This window comes from Chelon labrosus, assembly GCF_963514085.1.
Source record: "Chelon labrosus genome assembly, chromosome: 12".
Classification (NCBI taxonomy): domain Eukaryota; kingdom Metazoa; phylum Chordata; class Actinopteri; order Mugiliformes; family Mugilidae; genus Chelon; species Chelon labrosus.
The window spans coordinates 28,702,905-28,716,022 of NC_140345.1; the positions used below are offsets into that span (position 1 = coordinate 28,702,905).

Sequence of the window (13,118 nt, forward strand, 5' to 3'; positions counted from 1 at the left end):
CTGGAAGCCAGACACGGTCATTTGTCACGTTTGGAGATGAACCAACACTGCATCATTCCAGCATCAGAACCTCATCCCTCCATCAAACATGGGGGTGCTAATGTCCTGGTTTGGGCCTGTTCTGCTGCATCTGGACCAGGACGGCTTGTCCTCATTGATGGACCAATGAATTCTGAATTCTACCAGTGAACTCTAAAAGAAAATGTCAGGACATCTGTCCATGAGCTGAATGTGAAGAGAAACTGGGTCATGCAGCAAGACAACGAGAACCAAGAACACAAGTGGTTCTACAAAAGAACGGTTAAAGAAGAACAAGATGAATGTTTAGGAACGGCCAAGTCAAAGTCCTGACCTTAATCCAATAGAAATGTTGTGGAAGGACCTGAAGCAAGCAGTTGATGTGAGGAAACCCACCAACATCTCAGAACTGAAGTGGTTCTGTTCTGAGGAATGGGCTACAATTCCTCCAAGCTGCTGTAGACCACTGATCAGCTGTTACCAGAAACATTTAGTGACAAGGAGGTCACAGCAGACACTGGAAACAAGGAGGACATGAACATATGATCTATTTTCTTTAATAAACAAACACAGTATAATATTTCTGTTTCATGTCTTTCAGTGGGTTCTCTTTGTCTAGTTTTAAGACTCGTGTGGAAATCTGCTGATGTTTTGAATCATTTTTATGTAGAAATGTCTGTATCTGATCTGTAACACAATAAACAACCAAACAGTAAAACGGCACAAAATTGGCTCTAAAACTTCAAAATTCTTCTCATAGGTACGTCAACAATTGAAAAGTAATCAACAGCGCTGCTTTCAAGGTCTTACATCTTCATGAGCAGAGTGTCTTATTGTGAAATAAATAAAATAAATAGTGCAGAAGCATTAAAAGGAAACAGTGTTCTCAGTTTCATTATGGTAACAGTGATGCTGTGTAGTGACTTTGACATTTTCCTGATATACTTCTTTACTTTAATCTTTAACTGCAGCATAAATACTTCAGTGAAATAATTACTCATTGCACCAGTGCAATTCAATATGTTCATAACCACGGAGCTTAATTTAGGCACTCAATATCTGAGGAACGAATGAGTCCATATTTATTTTATTATTCCACATTTTTTTGCAGTGTTTCTTCAAGTTTTATTTTATTTTAGAGGAGAATATTTATCTCACAGCCTTTTGTGCAAAACAAGCTCGACTGTAAACGCACCAGTTACTGAGGAATGTGCTAAAATGTCTCCAAGCTGCTGTAGATCAGATCAGCAGTTACCAGAAACATTTAGTTTGTGTTTTTGCTGCAGAAGGAGGTCACAGCAGATTCCTCTCTTTCTCTGTCTCTACCCGGCCGGCCTTAGGCAGACGGGTTCCTCCATATGAGCTTAAGGTTCTGCTCAAGGTTCCTTCCTGTTAACCGCCACCTTTTTCCTTGCTCTGGGGGTTTCAGGCCGTTTTGTAAAGCATCTTAAGACAATTTGTATTGTTACTGACGCTGTACAAATAAAACTGAATTGAACTGAATACTGAAAACAAGAGTTCACTTCTTTTTACAACTCACAGACATGAACAAATGATTAAAAGTCTAATATTTCTCTTTCATGTCTTTCATTTGATTCTCTTCGTCTACTTTCAGGACTTCCTCTGATGCTTCGAGTCATGTTTAAGCACAAATGTAGAATATTCTGAAGGATGTAAAACCTTTTAAGAGGTAATTTTAACTGCACCAGGTCAATTAATACTTTCAAATGTAGATATACAAGAGATGTGTTTATTTCTTAAAGGGGGTGTTTCCCTACAAATAACAACCGGTTGTATTCTTCCGTCCCCAGGTTGAAGTCCAGGAAGGTCATGAGAGTAAAAGTCAATAAATGGTGTTACATCAACGGGCTGAGGCCTTGGACCTCCTCAGTCGGGCCTGTCCTGTGTGATCTTTCGTCCAGAGTCGTCCTCGGAGGACGTGGGGGTTTGTCCATGAGCCTGTAAGAGGACACAGACATCTCTTTTAACATAATCTACAGTAACACTGACACAGAACTGGTCCAGACAGGTTTCATGGGGCTCACCTGCAGCTCGTCAGGCTTGGTAGTTTCCTCTTGGCGCAGCAGGTGTCGTTGTGCGCCACCACCACCAGCACGGCCGCACATCAGCGCCAACCTCACAGATATGATCCTGGACATGAGGGCGGTCAGAGACAAGCAGGAGGTCTTCAGGGTTGACCAGCCACTCAGCACGAAGCCCGGGATCCGTCCTGCGTTCTTCTCCTCCAGGGCACCGGCTGGGGAGTCACTCCTGTCCCGAACAAACACGACCTTAAAGACGCGTGGGTCGGCGCAGGTTCGGCTTTTAATCACGTCAATCATTCCTGAGTATTGATCTCTCGCGGGCAGGTTTGAGGACAGCCGACACACCGGAGTGTTGTGGGGCCCTGCCGCAGCAGAGCGCGGCCCCCGGGACGGAGAAAGTTTAGGGAAACATTTATTAACTCCCGCTGAATCTTTCTCTCTCAGCATTTGACCTCGCAGCCTCCCAGACCTCCTACATGCCACAGTCAGCCTTCCTCCCGGGACAACGCGCTCTTTCAGGGACAAACGCTCCCACACTGTCTTCTGCTCGGACCCGGTGCGTCCCAGCGGTGAGTCGCGCAGCGCGCCGCCGGCCAGGCCGAGGCTGTACGCCGAGGTGGCAGGCCGCTTGGTCGACGGATTCCTGCTCCAGATATTCCCCCGACACCGGAGAACGGCAGACAGGGCCGAGGCGGAGGGAGTGGAAGCCATGGCGGGTCCTTCTTTGATAATCAGCCTCTACATCCAGGCGGACACATAACGGCGCCTAGAAAGGTTAATTTGCGTAAGGAGCGGATAAGGAGGGGGTGGAGGGTCTCTTCTGGTCCGGTCCACACGACCATATTTGCCTCGACCGTCGGAGAGGGGGGCTCGGGTGGGTGTGTCTACAGGCAAGAGTGGAAAACGTCCTCACAAGACTCCACTTAAAAATAAATCCTGCTTTAACAAGAAAGACACTAAAGTAGAAGTAGAGACAGTTCATCCAGCTCTAGTGGGACAGGTCCTGGAATGTCTTCTCGTCAAGTAAAATAATAACACAACACATGCTCTGAATTCCTCCAGGTTTCTATTTTCTTATTGTGAACGATTATTTTCTATTTACAAATGATTTAAGAACCTCATCCCTCCATCAAACATGGGGGTGCTAATGTCCTGGTTTGGGCCTGTTCTGCTGCATCTGGACCAGGACGGCTTGTCCTCATTGATGGACCAATGAATTCTGAATTCTACCAGTGAACTCTAAAAGAAAATGTCAGGACATCTGTCCATGAGCTGAACGTGAAGAGAAACTGGGTCATGCAGCAAGACAACGAGAACCAAGAACACAAGTGGTTCTACAAAAGAACGGTTAAAGAAGAACAAGATGAATGTTTAGGAACGGCCAAGTCAAAGTCCTGACCTTAATCCAATAGAAATGTTGTGGAAGGACCTGAAGCAAGCAGTTGATGTGAGGAAACCCACCAACATCTCAGAACTGAAGTGGTTCTGTTCTGAGGAATGGGCTACAATTCCTCCAAGCTGCTGTAGACCACTGATCAGCTGTTTAAACCGGGAAGGATTCACTTAGGTTTACAGCTCTCTGATATGAATAATGATTATTTTTTCATTAATAAACAACTCACATACATAATATTTCTGTTGCATGTGTTTCATTGGGTTCTCTTTGTCTAGTTTCAGGACGTCCTCTGATGTTTTGGGTCAGTTTTGTGCAGAAATGTAGAAAGTTCTGAAAGGATCAAAAACCTTTTAAGAGGCTCTGTATGTGGTCCTTTATTTCCTTGGGTAGAAGTCAAACATTTGCGAAACACGTGCACTTTCATTCATTTTTTTTAAGTTATTCATATACATTTACTTCCCAGATTCACAACCCTGATCTCAAACTGAAACTGAAATATATTTAAAAATGTGTCTGTGCTCCGTGTTCTTTGTTGAGGGAGGTTTGTGATGGATGTCACATGCGGTCACACGTCCTCCCACAGTCAGCCAGAAAATAAATAAGATAAATAACGAAGATGCCACAAAGAGAAGGAAGCTGTCAAACCAGCTTGTCGACCGAGAGAGGAGAGAAACGGCTCTGTTTACACCACTAGAGGGTATCAGGTGTCTGAAGAAGCTCCTGAAACAAACGTGTTGTGACTCAGCAGAGGACGAGCTCAGGACGAAGGAAGTCCAAACTATAGCAGCTGACCTTTAATCATAAATTAACATGTTGTGACATTTAACAGCAGCAACAATAAAGTGTCTCAAAAACAGCTTTATTTGACAGAGGGCTACATAAAGTTCATTCTTATAATTACAAATATATAAATCATCTATGGCTATGTACAGTGGTGGGTTTATTTTTTGGACTATACAGAAAATTTATAAAGAACTCAAACCATGAACTGGTTCATGAGCTCCACCCGATGCAGTCCACATGTTTTAGTGCATTTCAACATTTACAGCTTATTAGTCTTCATCCACGCAGCGCCGCCTCCTTCACAGTAATCATCGACGTTCAGACAAAAAAGTAGAAACAACAACAACAAGATGCAGCTCCGTCGCTTTCCTTCGTTCACTTTGGCTGCGAGAAGAAGAAAAATGTCCCCGTCCTCGTTTTCCTTCATTTCTTTCGCTGCTTCGTTTATTCCGTCACCATTTCACACCAAGAGTTAAGAGAGACCGTGTGAGGTTCTCTGTGGGCCGGCCCGCCGTGCCCCTTCAGGGTCCTGCATTTGGATTGAACTGGTCCCCGTTCCCTGGAGGGGGGAGCGCGGTTCCGTTGCCTGAGCCCGGTCCGCGCATCACCACGTTGGGGATGATGACAAACGCCAGGATCCCAACCAGCATGAGCGCCACGGTGATGGTGATGATGGACGCCACCACGGCGTAGTAGCACTGGTCCGAGCGGAACAACCGGCGCAGGCGACCCCTCACCCTGCTCGGAGGCCGTCCCACGTCCACCACCGTGGTCGGGGCTACTCCCTGCTCCATCTCACTAATGTGGAGGGTGTTGCCCGCCGTCGCCTGGACGTCCTGGCTCTTCCTGGGCAGGATGAGGTTCTGCGGCATGGTGGGGCTGTTGGGCGGGGGGTGCTTCAGCATCAGCTTACCCTTGCTGCGCTTGAAGCGGATGGACAGGGCCCTCTGCATGTCCGCCGGGAGCTTGCTGATGATGTCCTGGTTGTTGCCCAGCCGGGGCAGGTCCTGGCCGTGGGGGAGCTCGGTCAGCTCTCGGCACACGGGGCAGGTCAGGGTCTTGAGCTCGGCCGAGGTCACGTTGATGCGAGCGAGGCACTCCAGGCAGAAGGTGTGCCCGCAGGACAGCAGCTTTGGGGTCTTGAAGACGTTGTCGTAAGAGCAGAAGCACACGGCGCACTCTGTGTCCTCCACCTCGTCCTCCGGAGGCTTCGCCTTCCTGCGATCGCTCCCTCCCTCTCTCCTGTCTCGACCCCGGGCCTCCTCACTCCTCCCACGCCGCCTCCTCTCTCCCTGCTGCCTCTCTCGTTCTCTCCTCCTCCCTCTTTCCGTCCGGTCCGAGTCGGTGCTCCTCGACCTCCTCACCTTCGCAGGCTTCCCTTTCTTCCGGTTCTCCTCCTTGCTGTTCCTGTTGCTCTGACTGCTGAGTCTGGGTTTGACGTTGGGGGGCGGTCTGACCTCCTGGCTCTCTTCAGCCCCGTGTCCATGTCCATGTCCATGTCCGTGTCCATGCCCGTGCCCATGTCCGTGCCCGTGCCCGTCCTCGCTCATGACGGTGGCGTGATGTTTGAGGTAGAGTTTCCAGCTGTGGAAAGTTAAACCTTGGATGAGTTTATTTGCTTCCAGAAACAAGCAGAGCAGGAAACAAGCTGCAGGAATGTAGCTGCTCTGTCACCGCGATGATGAAGCAATAAAGTCTCTAATCTCTGCATATCAAACCTCTCTATTGTAGTAAATCTTTTTTTACACATCCATAGCACAACTGGGCCTGATAATGAGCTGCTGTATTTGTTTAGTAGGTTTTCCTGCCCAGAACTCCTCAGCAAACACAACCTTCAAAAAAAGATTTCCTTCCATTCTCGCTGCTTTAGTGAATTAAACTCGGTGAGTTAAGGTGAACTAGCGTCGGCTTTATTTAGTGTCACAGCTTCTTTGTACCGAAATGTCACAGCAAACATTCCACCCAACCCGTCTGTCAAGAGTTTTTAAGCCCGCCGGAGGAGCTGCCGTTCACATTTTAGCAGAAGTGTTAGAAAAGAAGCCGACGTCAACGTCAAGTTCAGGTTCAGTTACACTAGGAAACGTTTAAACCCTGAAAACTGGGACGTAGGCTGCTCTCTACGCCAAAACAAAGTCAATAATTATTGGGAGAGGAGGCAAACACAAGCACACTGACCTGCTGAGGTAGACGAGGGTCGGCTCACGTCGTCAGAGCTGATCTGAAACAATCCGGTCGTGTTTCAGAGCGACGGTGCAAACTTGCACATCACAAAACTTCATTACTGACACGAGCTTAGAGAAGAGAAGTCAGGGAGTGTGTTGTGCTCTCTGCTGCTCTTATCTTTTCCTCTTTTCTAATTGGAGCCTGAGCTCTGCTTTCCTCTGAACCCTCCCTCTCTCTCTCTCTCTCTCTCTTCTGGTCAGACCAGTTGGACCAGCTGCAGTCGTACCAGTGTGGTTTTATTGTTTTTCCTCTTCTTACATGTGGACTATGTAGATAATGAGGCCATTTCTATTTAGATATCTCTTCCGTATCTACTCTCACAGACTCAATCCTGCAGCAGACTCAGATCACTCAGAGGGCAGATTATTCATTTGTCTTAAAAACCTTCTGATTATGTGGTTTCATATCAGATCAGATCAGATCAGTGACATAACAGCCGAGCTCACTCGCTGAAAGCTAAGAGACATTTTTGATTGTCAGTGTTGATACCGGTCCAGAAAAACAAAAAGCAGCCGCTGGAAAGTTCCACTGTCGCTGCAGAAAAAGAAAAGAGCACGAGTGCATCTCTGTCTCATTCCTGTCATACCTTCACCGCCGTCCTGTCACTTTGTGGGTTTTACCTCCCAAACTAGATGAGCCGCGTAGCTCAAGCTGACCCCGCCGTGCAGGCCTGACTCCCCTGTGAGAGGCAAACACATGGAGATATTAACCACAACGTCAGAGGCGACTATTCAAATACTAACACTAATAATAACCTGCTGCATGGGACTGAACTTCCTGGTGAAGTTACAACCAGGAAAACAAGCATCTTGGTAGCGATGACGATGATTAATGATTGAGTTGCAAACAGACGAAAATCAAGAGGCTGCAAAAGTTTATTGTCATAAAAAAAAGAAAGATTTTAAAATAAAGATAGAGTCAGACTGAGTCTTGCAGCTTGGTCCTGAACACTTTAACAAAGCCTCGCGGTCAGCAAACAGTCTGCCGTGCGTTCAGAGGCGACACACAAAGCCACCCGGTGAGTCCGTGCCCCCGTTCTTCTTCCTCCTCCTCGTCGTCACGGCTGGTTTATGATTAAACCGGTCAGTCAGTCTGAACTCTGCACATCTCAAACTCAGCAGAAGACAACGCTTCCACTCTTTTTTATTTTTACGCCATTTCCTGGTTTGTTAGTTTTTTTGTTTGCGTGTCCTGCCCTGAGACGAGCGCTCCTTGGCGTCCGTCCCGTGAGCCCTGATCTGCTCTTCAGCCCAGCTCCTCCTTTGTTTTGCCCTGCTTGCGGGGCATCTTCTTGCTGCTGCTGTCCTCCAGCTCTTTGCTCTTGTAGTAGTGGGGGGCCACCTCCAGGAGCCAGCCGCTCTCGATCTCGATCACCTGCACAAGGACGGAGGGGAAACAGCTTAAATATACATATATATACAAATATATATACTTCAGGGGCCACATACCCCCCCAATTAGATCTCTAACGGGCCGGACCAGCAACATAACAGCATGATAAGATATAAATTACAATAACTCCACATGTTTAACTTTGAAAAACTGCAAAAAGTTCTTACTAAAACAGGGGACCAATTAGGACTAGTGGTAAACTGCAGTCTAAGTCTTTGCCACGGGCCAGATTAGACCGTCTGGTGGGCTGGTTTTCACGGACCCCCCCCCCGCCCCGACACGTCCCATGCTGGGAGCATTCAGAGGAGATCTGAGCGGGACACACCTGTCTCATGAACTCCTTGGTGGTGAAGACCAGCTCGTGGTAGATGAGCCAGCGGGGCTGCTCCTCAAACAGGGAGCTGTTGGGGTGGACGTAGACCGTCTGCTGGTGCTTCACCGTCTTGTAGCCGCCTTTACTGAGTCGCGCCGTGTGGTAGAAATATCCTGCCGTCACCGCCTGAGAGGAGAGAGAGGAGAGAGAAGAGATTTAATCGGTCTACAGAGTTTATTCCTCTAATAATCAGAATAAAAGCAATAAAAGACTGGGAGGACGTTAAAGGAGGGACAGAGACATGGAGGCAGAAAAACAAGAGGAACCAAGATGGAATCTATGTGGACAGAGACCATGGAGACGTGGAGACATCTTGGTCGTCTTCTAAGACTCTACACATTCAGGACTGGAGGAGGACATGGAGGAGGACATGGAGGAGGACATGGAGGAGGACATGGAGGAGGACATACTTCTTCTTCTTCTCTTTCTATTTCCTGCAGATCTGATTCTCCACTTTGTTCATAAAGTTCTACATTGATAGATTTTATTTAATCTAAACTCCTGTGTTTAAAGATCAGAGTCCTGATGTGATGTTAAATGTCCCAGAGTTTGTCTCCTGTAGTTAAACCTGTCACCACTGAGTCATGGAAGGCTCCTTCCTTACTCCTTCCCTTCCTCGTTTCCTTCGTTTCCTTCCTTACCTCCTTCCCGTCATCCTACCTTTCTCTCTCCCTTCCGTCCACCTTTCCTTCCTTCATCCCTCCCTTATTTCCTTCCCTCCCTCTTTCTTTCTTTCCTTCCCTCATCCGTTCCATCTTTCCCTTTCTTCCTTCCTCCCTTGCCTCCTTCTCCCTTGCTTTCCTCCTTCCTTCCCTCCTCCTTTCCTTCCCTCCTCCCTTCCTCCCCTTCCTCCTTCCTTCCTTCCTACGTTCCACTCTCCTTCTTTCCTTCTCTTCCTTCTTTCCTCCCTTATTCCCTTCCTTCCATGTTTCCTTTCTTATCTCCTTACCACCTTTCATTCCTTCCTTCCTCCTTACTTGTGTTCTCTACTCCAGAAATGTTCTGGTCATCCAACGCTGCCATAAACTCCCTAACCCTCTCTGGAAGATGTTTCTCCTTGACGCTGTCTCCAGGAAACTTTTCTCTTCTTTTAAACGTTCAGTGTTTGTTGTTGTTGTTTGGGTGCAGCCTTTGACTGAGTGGACTCCATGGATTCTGTTTAGATGATCAACTACTACCACCTCACCACACATGATTCATTCAAAATAATATTTGAAAAAAATATTTCTGCAGCAGAAAATAAAAGTTTTGCCCAGTCCTGTTTTCACAGATGCACCCAGCCTGTCCACACCTGTAATCTAGGCCAGGTGGAGCTGGGTGTGTTCACAAAACTCACGCTTAAACGGCCAGCATGGCACCTGCCAGCCCTGAGTCATGGTGGACTGAAAACTAAAGCACTCAACGCAGGAGGAGGAGGAGAAGAAGAAGAAGAATCCAGGTTGTGTTTATGTAAACAGATAAATAATAAATAAAGACGAGGCTGAACGGTGCGACTGTTTCCTCCGGGCTCGTGTGCAGGACGTTTGACAGCAGCAGCAGCGAGGGCAGCTTGTGATGTGAAGAGGTGTAACCCAGCTAACAAAACAAAACGCCCTGAGCTTATCTCACCTGGTCGAGGGTTACGTTCACACACCACACACTCACACCACACGGCTTCTGTTCCGGTGCTGATTTACAGTTCTCCTTTTACTGTTTCTGCTTTTGTGTCACATGCCGTCAACACTAGAGCGCCACGATAAAAAAAATAATAGAAAATGAAGGGTAGGTGTGGTCCTGTGTGCCGCTGGGATCTCTAGATCTTTTTCCAGAGTTCATGATCTTGATTAAAAAAGCCTGAGCTGCACTCGACCGTGACCTTTCACCTCACAGATGTAGAAGCTGTTGAAGACGAAGGAAGCAGCTCTTCACCTTCAGGGCCTCCGTGGACGTTCAGACACAGACTGGTTGAACCAGTGAAGCCTGAGGCCGACTGTGTCTGACCAGTCCTCTGAGCAGCACATGATAAACACGACTAAAGTTCTGAGCCTCATGTGAAGCAGAACCAGATCAGAACCTGTGTTAGCATTAGCATTAGCATTAGGGACAGGACAGGTGTTTGTTCACTGTGTCATTTCATCGAGACTAAAGAGGAAAGTGTTTTAGAATCATTAAACCTGTCTCCCCCGAGTCATGGTAGGCTCCTTCCTTCCTTCCTTCCACATTTCTTCCCTTCCTTCCTTATTCCCTTCCGTATTTCCTTCCTTCCATCCTTCCTACCTACCTTCCTTCCTCCCTTCTCCTTGTTTCCTTTCTTATCTCATTATCTCCTTTCCACCTTCCTTCCCTCTTTCGTTCCTTCCCTTCCTCTCTTTCTTGCCTCCCTTACATGCCTTCTTTCTTCCTTCCTTACCACCTTCCACCCTCCCTCCTTTCCTTCCTTCCTCCATCCCTTCATACCAACCTCCCCCTCTTCCTTCTTTGTTTCCTTTCTTACCTCCTTCCCTCTTTCGTTCATTCCCTATCTCCATCCCTCCCTTCCTTTCCTCCTTCCTTCCTTCCTTGCTCTTTCGTTCCTTCCTTCCCTCCTATCTCCCTTCTTTCCTTCCTCTACTCCCTCCCTCCATTCCTACCTTCCTTGTTTCCTTTCTTACCTCCTTCCTTCCATCCTTCCCTCTTTCGTTCCTTCCCTCCTTCTATCTCCATCCCTCTCTTCCTTCCCTCCATCCCTCTCCCTCCTTCTTTCCATCTTTCTTTCCCTTTTCCTCCTTCCTTCCTTGTTTCGTTTCTTACTTCCTTCCTTCCTTGTTTCGTTTCTTCCTTCCTTCCTTCCATGTGAGAGTCTTTCCATCTTGTTCCAAAATCTGGATCTGATGATGAGATCAGATCTCAAGTGCTGGCTGGGGACGCGTGTGGAGACACGTTTATATTAAGACCAGGTGGAGACACAGGGACTCAGAGATGGACAGGTGAGACCAGGTGTTGATGTGAGGACTGAACAGGAAACTCTATGTACTGAAAGTGAACCCTGAGGCTGCATTTGTACAGTCAGACACAGAAGCTTTTACGTAAGACGTTTGCTTGACAAACTTCTTACATAAACGTCTTATTTTCGGCTGCGTGTGACACCAGAGTCAACAACGCCTGCAGCGATGGGACGAGGGACATCAGACGAGGTTTAACCAAACAGAGTTCTCCCTGAGACTGGTTCGTTACGACAGATCTGGTTACTGACACCAGGACACTCAGGCTGCAGGTTAAACCCAGCAGGGACCAACCTTGCGGATGGGGACACTGTCTCCGTCAGAGCTGACCACCTCCACCTCGATGCGGTCCATCAGACCCCTCCAGCTGGTCCCTGACGTCCCGGGCTCTTCTCATGGAGCGGAACTGGATGAAGTTCTCGTAGCACCACTGTGTGGAGAAGCCGCTCTCCACCCACTGAAGGAGGAAAAGAGACATCATGGCTGCAGAGTTAGCACAAAGCATTTATCAGATTAGTTCTCTTAAGAACCGCAGACAGCTTCAGTCTCTGAGGATAAAAACACTCCTAGCATATGGACGGTGGATATCCAACGCTCCTATCCCGCTAACATCATGGTGGATCTGGAGGTAAAGGTGGGGGGACGGTGTTTCCTTCAGGTAAACATTTGGGGAACTCACATGTGTTTGAGTCACATGTCAATCAGCTGTATCAGTCGTCACACTTGGGACAGTTGGGATCAGTTAAAGTCGGTACCCGCCCCTCTTCACGTCTACAGAGGTTTATTTCTTCCATCATCACCTCGCTGTTGGTCGTATCAGCTTCACTGGACCTCAGGAGAAGATGGGACCAGCTGACAGGAACCGTCCCAGCTAAACTTTCCCCAATCCTCTTTTCACACCTGCTGTAATCTGGACCAGGTGGAGCTGGGTTCACAAAACTCACACTGAAAGGGCCAAGTCCTGTCAGCCCTGAGTCATGGTACACTCCTCTACACTTCCTTCCTTCCTACCCTTGTTCCTTCCCTTCCTTCCTTCACCTCCTTCCATCCTTTCCACTTTCATTCCTTCTCTCTGCCTTTCCCTTTCTTCTCCCTTCCTCGTTTCCTTCCTTATTTCCTTCCCTCTCTCCTTCCTTCTTTTTTCTTCCTCCTCCCTTCTCTCCTTCCTTCCTTCCTTCTTTGCCTCCTTCCTTTCCTACTTCCTTCCTCCCTCCCTCATTTTCTCCCTCCTTTCCTTCTTTGATTCCTTCCTTCCTCTCTCCCTTCCTTCCTTCCTTCCTCTCTCCCTTCCTTCCTTCCTTCCTCACTCCCTTTCCTTCCTTCCTTTCATCCTCTCTCCCTTATTTCCTTCCTTCACCTCCTTCTCTGCCTTTCCCTTCCCTTTCCTCCTCCCTTCCTTGTTTCCTTTCTTACTTCCTTCCCCCTCTCCCTCCTTCCTTCTTTCTTTCCTCTCCTCCCTTCTCTGCCTCCTTCCTTCCCTCCTCCATCCCTTGTTCCTTCCTTCCTTCTTCGCCTCCCCCCAGTGCTTCCTCCCTCCCTTATTTTCTTCCTTCCGTCCTTTCTTACCTCCGTCCCTCCTTCCTTCCATCCTTTCCTCTTTCCATCCTTGTTTCCTTTCTTCCTTCCTTCCTCTCTTCCCTTCCTTCCTTCCTTCCTTCCTTCTTTGCCTTCCCCCCCTCAGTGCTTCCTCCCTCCCTTATTTTTCTTCCTTCCGTCCTTTCTTACCTCCGTCCCTCCTTCCTTCCATCCTTTCCTCTTTCCATCCTTGTTTCCTTTCTTCCTTCCTTCCTTCCTTCCTTCCTCTCTCCCTTCCTTCCTTCCTTCCTTCTTTGCCTTCCCCCCCTCAGTGCTTCCTCCCTCCCTTATTTTCTTCCTTCCGTCCTTTCTTACCTCCGTCCCTCCTTCCTTCCATCCTTTCCTCTTTACATC

The 13,118-nt window shown here is 47.9% G+C and overlaps 3 protein-coding genes across 3 annotated transcripts in view; all 3 read right to left on the minus strand.

Moving 5' to 3' along the window:
• Positions 1–1,202: 1,202 nt before the first annotated feature.
• LOC311496718 (uncharacterized protein) lies at positions 1,203–2,883 on the minus strand. Its single transcript, XM_084556678.1, has 2 exons — positions 2,064–2,883; positions 1,203–1,977 (listed from the first exon to the last, which is right to left on the minus strand). Exons 1-2 carry the CDS (start codon positions 2,772–2,774, stop codon positions 1,906–1,908), a joined length of 783 nt encoding a protein of 260 aa, XP_084412804.1. The 5' UTR covers positions 2,775–2,883; the 3' UTR covers positions 1,203–1,905.
• Positions 2,884–4,302: 1,419 nt separating this feature from the next.
• Positions 4,303–7,238, minus strand: rnf183 (ring finger protein 183). Its single transcript, XM_084557194.1, has 2 exons — positions 6,418–7,238; positions 4,303–5,826 (listed from the first exon to the last, which is right to left on the minus strand). Exon 2 carries the CDS (start codon positions 5,790–5,792, stop codon positions 4,764–4,766), a length of 1,029 nt encoding a protein of 342 aa, XP_084413320.1. The 5' UTR covers positions 5,793–5,826; positions 6,418–7,238; the 3' UTR covers positions 4,303–4,763.
• Positions 7,239–7,322: 84 nt separating this feature from the next.
• dhx16 (DEAH (Asp-Glu-Ala-His) box polypeptide 16) overlaps positions 7,323–13,118 on the minus strand; it is a 20,754-nt gene continuing 14,958 nt past the window's right edge. Inside the window, 4 exon segments of the mRNA XM_084557193.1 lie at positions 7,323–7,839; positions 8,182–8,355; positions 11,484–11,549; positions 11,551–11,646. Of these exon segments, the coding sequence (XP_084413319.1) occupies positions 7,711–7,839; positions 8,182–8,355; positions 11,484–11,549; positions 11,551–11,646 (465 nt within the window). The 3' untranslated portion in view covers positions 7,323–7,710.

Bases quoted from the DNA above. Each gene is read 5' to 3' on its own strand.
- LOC311496718 (XM_084556678.1), bottom strand. From the start codon at position 2,774: ATGGCTTCCACTCCCTCCGCCTCGGCCCTGTCTGCCGTTCTCCGGTGT. The intron at 1,978-2,063 runs GTGAGCCCCATG...GTCCTCTTACAG, and splicing joins CCAAGCCTGACGAGCTGCAG to GCTCATGGACAAACCCCCAC.
- rnf183 (XM_084557194.1), bottom strand. From the start codon at position 5,792: ATGAGCGAGGACGGGCACGGGCACGGACATGGGCACGGGCATGGACAC.